Raw genomic sequence first — 5,698 nt, 5'->3', positions numbered from 1 at the left:
GGTTAACAATTAGCTCAACTCCTGGTCCCTCCTCCTCCTCTTTTTTTTATAAACACGGGCAGCATCATTAGCCCCCTCCTCCTCCACCTCTCCCGAGACCTAATGAACTCTCTTGGGGCGGGGGAAGCCAGGGGCAGCGATCTGGAGCTCGCGCCGGTGTCTCCCCTCCCAGGGCTTGCAGCGCACCCTGGCAGGACCATGACACACACACGCCGGTGGTACAGCGGACAACCCTTCGCCAAGGGCAAAAAGTAGCTTCTCCGCCCCGGAGCTGAAGGCAGCAGCAGCCGCCGCGAGGAGGGAGGCGATGGCCGTGCAAGCCGCTATCCTCAACCCGCATCACTTCAGCCCCTTCTGCTTCCCGGCCGCCGGGGGCTTGGCGGACTATGTGGACCTGGAGAAGAGCTACGAGGACGGCGGAGCGGCTCTCCTGGGCGGAGGGGCAGGCGGGGCGGGCGGAGAAGACCCCGGGGATTTTAAAGAAGCCACCCGGGACCTGCTCAGCTTCATTGACTCGGCTTCCAGCAACATCAAGCTGGCCCTGGACAAGCCGGTCAAGTCCAAGAGGAAAGTGAACCACAGGAAGTATCTGCAGAAGCAGATCAAGCGCTGCACGGGCATCATCGCCTCCGGCCCGGCAGCGCTAGCCCCGGCCGGGGGCCAGGAGCCGCCCAAGCGGCCAGCCCCGCCGGCAGGGGCCGCCTCGCCCCAGCCCGCCGGCCTGCCCGGCCCCGCCGGCCATTGCAAGCCCCCCGCCAAGCGGGAGGCCTCGCAGGCGGCCAGCAGCCTGCAGAGCAAGAGCCTGGCTGCCCTCTTCGACTCGCTGCACCAGGGCCGGGCGGGCGAGCAGGGCCCGGCCGGCGGGGGCTGCGGGGGAGGCGGCGGCGGCGGCCCCCGCAAGGTGCCGCTCCGCAACCGCAACCTGCCCCTGTCCTTCTTCACCGAGCCGGCCGCGCAGCCGCCGCCCCGCGCCCCGCTCGGCGCCAGCCCCAAGGCGCTGGAGGGCGGCGCGGAGGCGGCCGAGTTCTTCGAGCTGCTGGCCCCCGACTACGGCGCCCTGCTCCCGGAGCCGCCCCCCGCGCAGGAGGGGTTCCCGGGCGGCCCGGCCCGCCTGCCCCCCGAGCTGGCCATGGAGCACGGCCTGTACGAGCCCCACCTCCCGCCGCTGCCCCCGCACCTGCTCGGGGGGATGCTCTACCCGGAGTCGGCCTGGAGCCCGCCGGGCCCCGGCAGCAGCCCCGCCAAGAAGAGCCCCCCGGCGTCGTCGTCGTCGGCGGGGTCCTGCAGCAGCCTGAGCCTGCCCGAGACCTTGCGGCCCCTGCCTGCCCTGGGCGGCCCAGCAGCTCCCCTCTACCCGGCCAGCTCGGAGCCCGCCCCCGCGGGGGGCGAGGAGAGCCCGGCCCACCTGGGCGCCGCCTTTGCCCCCTACTTCCCCGACTGCCCCCTGCCGCCCCCGCCTCCCGTGCCTTATGAGTACAGCGCCGCGTACAACAGGGTGGCTTATTCGGGCCTCTAGGGGAGGCGTGGGCAGGGAGGGAAGGAGGCCTGCCGGCCCCTGGCTGCTTGAAACCGACCCGCTGGCAGAGCCGCGATCACTTTATTTCCCCTCCCTTGACACGGTTTGAGTTAGGAGAATGAACCCAGAAAGGAGAGGGCATGGGAGGAGGGGTGTGCTGCGCCATGAGGGTGGCACTCCTTAGCCCTCTCCCTGGGGCCGGGTTACAGTGCCGGCCTGCCACGGGTGGCTTTCCACAGTTTGGTGCTGTTACTGTGTGCCTCTGAACACAGTCATGCTTGGTCTTGCTCCCACTCTCCCATACACCAGTCTTACGCCATTGGTTTCAGTGCAGTCAAGGGTCTGATCCAAAGCCAACTGAAGTCAAGGGGAGTCTTTTTCAAACTTCAGGGGGTTTTGGACCATATGCTAAGTGTCACAGAAGAAAAAGATCAAGCTCTCTAGCTGCAATAAATGTAGGATAGTAGAGGGTAATACCTTACTCTGCTCGTAATCCCACTGAAATTAATGTGATTGTATTGTAAAAGAGGCAGAATCTGGCCTTTAGGTGTTTGTTTACCTTCACATTCTGAACAGTCTCCCCTCTCCTTGTTTGGGTTCTATCACCGCACATAATAAAAATGTAATCTATTTTATTCTTTCAGGTGTTTTTATAGTGCCCAGTAACATGTTGTTAGCATTGATTAGAGATATGTTTTTATTACACGGTAGGCAAATGCAATGATTTACATGTCTGATGTTACTTTGCAACGGGGGCTGCTTTACTTCTAAGCAGCCGTGACCAATTGTAAGGGACTTGAGTTTAAAAGTAAATCTCAGTCAGCTCTCACAGTGTATTTAAAATCTGGTCCCACACTTGTGTGCATTTTAGGTGCTGGCAGATTTTCAACAGAGGACACAAACAAGTGCAAAAATAATAATAGTAATAATAAAAATTAAGAGAACAATGAAAATAACTATACGGTAAATGCTGTTACCAAATCTTAGTGTCCTGAAATTGAACAATGTGTTGCAGAATATTGCAAACAGCAATATGATAATAAATAAGTTAATTCATGGCATATGTTCTGGACAAAATGTACTGTAGCAACATGATTCCCGCAAACTGTGTTGAATTTCTTTTAGGAATGTGTCAAAGCGTTGAAAGTGATGCAGACCATCGCTACTGTGTACAGGAGGTTATTTGATAATCATTTAAATTATGTAAAAGAGTTTATGGTAAGTCCTATAAAAATAAAGCTGCACAATAGCTTAAAGACCTGTGGCTTTTGGAATGAAATACACTAGACTCTTTTCTTGCATCTTCATTTTTGGTGTAGTTCATCCACTAGATTTGTCAAGTGGAATTTAAGACAGCTTAGTGGTCAATTTTTCTCTTTCCTAAATCCTTTGGAATGCTGTATTTCACCGTCAACATCCTGTTCCGTTTTTGTGTTCTCTATTGAGTGTTTCAGTACAATCCTAGAATGACAGGTATGGCAGCAAATTACTCCAAAGCCAAGGGATCAGAATAGTTACTTTCAGGAAAACAGTTCAACAGAATTTGAAGTTTCCTTATGGGGAGTTAGTTGGCAGGCCAGCCTTAAAAGACAGTAATGGAATTTGGCTTTGGGCCAGTTAGAATGGGATTGTTTTTTAAAATGGGAGTAGATGGACAGGAAGTGGGAGGTATGTGGAATCAGATAGTACTCCCAGAGACGGCAAATCATTCTACCCTATATCACTGAAGGGAGTAAAGAGTAAAACAACTTTCATTCACAAGTGCAGATGACATTTTTAACTGAGATTTAACTTTCAGATATATGGATGGGGAAGGAGATGGATCTTTAATAACACCTTGGAAATTAATTGTTAGTCTTTCAGCTCACTGTTTTGGTAATGGATGTAATTTTACTTTTAATCAACAAAAATAATGGTGTCTGTTTATACAGCACTTTTTCTTCAGAAAGATTCCCAAGTGATTTACAAATAACCTAGCTTTGTATACAGGAAGAGCAGGTGTGCTGGGCTGGTCTGAGTCACCTGCTTAACACCTGCACTGAAAAGTGTTGTACTTTAAAAACTGAATGTACTTTTAAAATATTCTTTTCACTATTTATTTCACTAAGCTTAATAAATATATAAAAAACAAAAGACAGCCTGTCCAGCCTATATAGAGAAAGATAACCTTGACTCCTTGATCAGTAATTACACTACAGAATAGCATCACACTGTGTATGCTCAATTCTGTGTTCTTTACTTAGGCAAATCTTCAGCTGACAACAGTGAGAGTTTTGCAGTTTTACAGAGGGTAGTGTCATGTCCAGAGTAGCATCGTGTAATCTCATCTGAGTTGATTTTCTGCTGTCTGATAATGGTTTTGTTGTACTCCCTGTGTGTAAAGTTGTAGCAGTTTTGGACTGTTGTGTTTCCTCCTGGGACACTTCAGTTCTAGTGGCCTTGCACTGATATATTTAGCATAATATTACTTTGTTACTAAACTTTCTGACTTGAGTCAGGCTCCTGAATCATTTGCACACTCCGAGCGACTTAAATTCTGAGTGCACAAGGAAGGTAGGATTGGCGTATTGACTTTAATACATCACTAAGGAACATGTTTTTACCTGAACTTTTTATTGAGTCATTTTATTGGTTTCTCGGGCTAATCAAATCCTTCACGTTCAAATTTATTATCACTGGAGTCCTTATACCAATCTATTTCAGGCAAAATACTCACTGACATCCGTGGAAATTTTTGCCTAAATAAGGACTTAATGAGGTCTTCAGGAATGGACTTTGGAAGATAAGAATTACTATATAATAGTTGTGAAAGTCTGACTGTGAGGGTACATCTACATTTACCAGAGGATCAAGGCAGTGGTGCTTGATCTTCTGGGGTTCAATTTAGCATGCCTAGTGAGGTCACGCTAAATCGAACCATCAGGGTTCCACTGCTGACACTGGCACTCCTCACTGTTCTGAGGAGTAAGGGAAGTTTCCCATCAACCTCCTGCTGTGGGGATGGCAGGACAAATCGATTTCCGATACATCAACTCCAGCTACACAATTCACATAGCTGGAGTTGCACATGTTAGATTAATTTTTCATTGTAGTGTAGACCTGTCCTTTTTCTCCTTTACTCCAAACCTTGTGTAGGCATTGACATCTGTTCAAAGAGGGTGTAAAATGCTGACTTTGTAGCATTTTACACTCTTTTTGCACTCCTTTCACTGTGGTGAATGACTAAACAAACTTCAGAGAGATGCAAAATCAGTCTCAGTAGGTCTGATACTCTTCTCACATTGGTATGGGAGTGACTGTGCTGAAACAAGTGAAGTTGCTCTGGTATAAAACAAGTGTAGCAGCCTGATCTCTCTCCCTGATCTCGACGTTAACAGCATTAGGTGCATTTATCCAAAGCTAGAAGCCATTTTGTCACCTTTTACTAAATCCTTACTCTGTCAAACCTCCCATCTCCTTAAATGAGACTGTTACCTAAGTAAGAATTTGGAGATTTGGCACACTAAATGTATTTTAAAATGAATGGTCACTTATAGTGTTGGGTTTTTTTTTCTGATATAGAAGTATTTTTAGGATAATCAGCACAACAGTTTTTGCAAAACAAACTGAGTTTCTAACACTACTAAAGAAGCTAACATTGCTTGAGTTGATCTGAACAGTTGTTTCCCCCTGACAAATACTAAACAAAGACCTACGCAACTTTAAAAAAGAATTGTGGGTCAAACTGCATGCCTTGAAGTGAACGTGAGTGGATCATTTCCACATCAAATAGCGCCACCTAGAGCTGCTGAAAGGCTGTGTTATGTTCTCTGCCTACCTTTGAGCTTTTGTGTTTGTGGTTTGCACAAGTTTAATAACATAATCATAACGTAAATACCATATAGAAGCTGCATTTACTCTTAAATACTGTTGCAAAATTACTGTAACCATTTAAAAGCCCAGTATTGAGTATTGGTCAGTATCTACAAAAACAATGAGGAGTCCTGTGGCTTTCATGAGAAAAACACTCTTCAACAGATGCATTGACTGAAGTGGATTTTACCCACAAAAGTTTATGCCCAAATAAATCTGTTAGTCTTTAAGGTGCCACAGGACTCCTCTTTAGTCAGAATAAAAATGGTTACAAATTGAGTAGAATGCGTGTCCAATGTTCTTTTACAAGGAGACAGTGTCTTCTTTCTT

General features: G+C 48.0%; 1 protein-coding gene across 1 annotated transcript; it reads left to right on the top strand.

The window, feature by feature from the left end:
- Window positions 1-204: 204 nt before the first annotated feature.
- On the top strand, window positions 205-3,064 carry FAM181B (family with sequence similarity 181 member B). The gene has a single exon (XM_074981313.1). The coding sequence runs from the start codon at window positions 308-310 to the stop codon at window positions 1,514-1,516; it is 1,209 nt and encodes a 402-aa protein (XP_074837414.1). The 5' UTR covers window positions 205-307; the 3' UTR covers window positions 1,517-3,064.
- The last annotated feature ends 2,634 nt before the right edge of the window (window positions 3,065-5,698 follow it).

This window comes from Carettochelys insculpta, chromosome 1 (genome assembly GCF_033958435.1).
Source record: "Carettochelys insculpta isolate YL-2023 chromosome 1, ASM3395843v1, whole genome shotgun sequence".
Taxonomy (NCBI): domain Eukaryota; kingdom Metazoa; phylum Chordata; order Testudines; family Carettochelyidae; genus Carettochelys; species Carettochelys insculpta.
The sequence above is the reverse complement of the archived record's forward strand: the minus strand, read 5'-3'. Positions and strand labels throughout refer to the sequence as shown.

Coding starts and splice junctions, on each gene's coding strand:
- FAM181B (XM_074981313.1), top strand. CDS start 308: ATGGCCGTGCAAGCCGCTATCCTCAACCCGCATCACTTCAGCCCCTTC.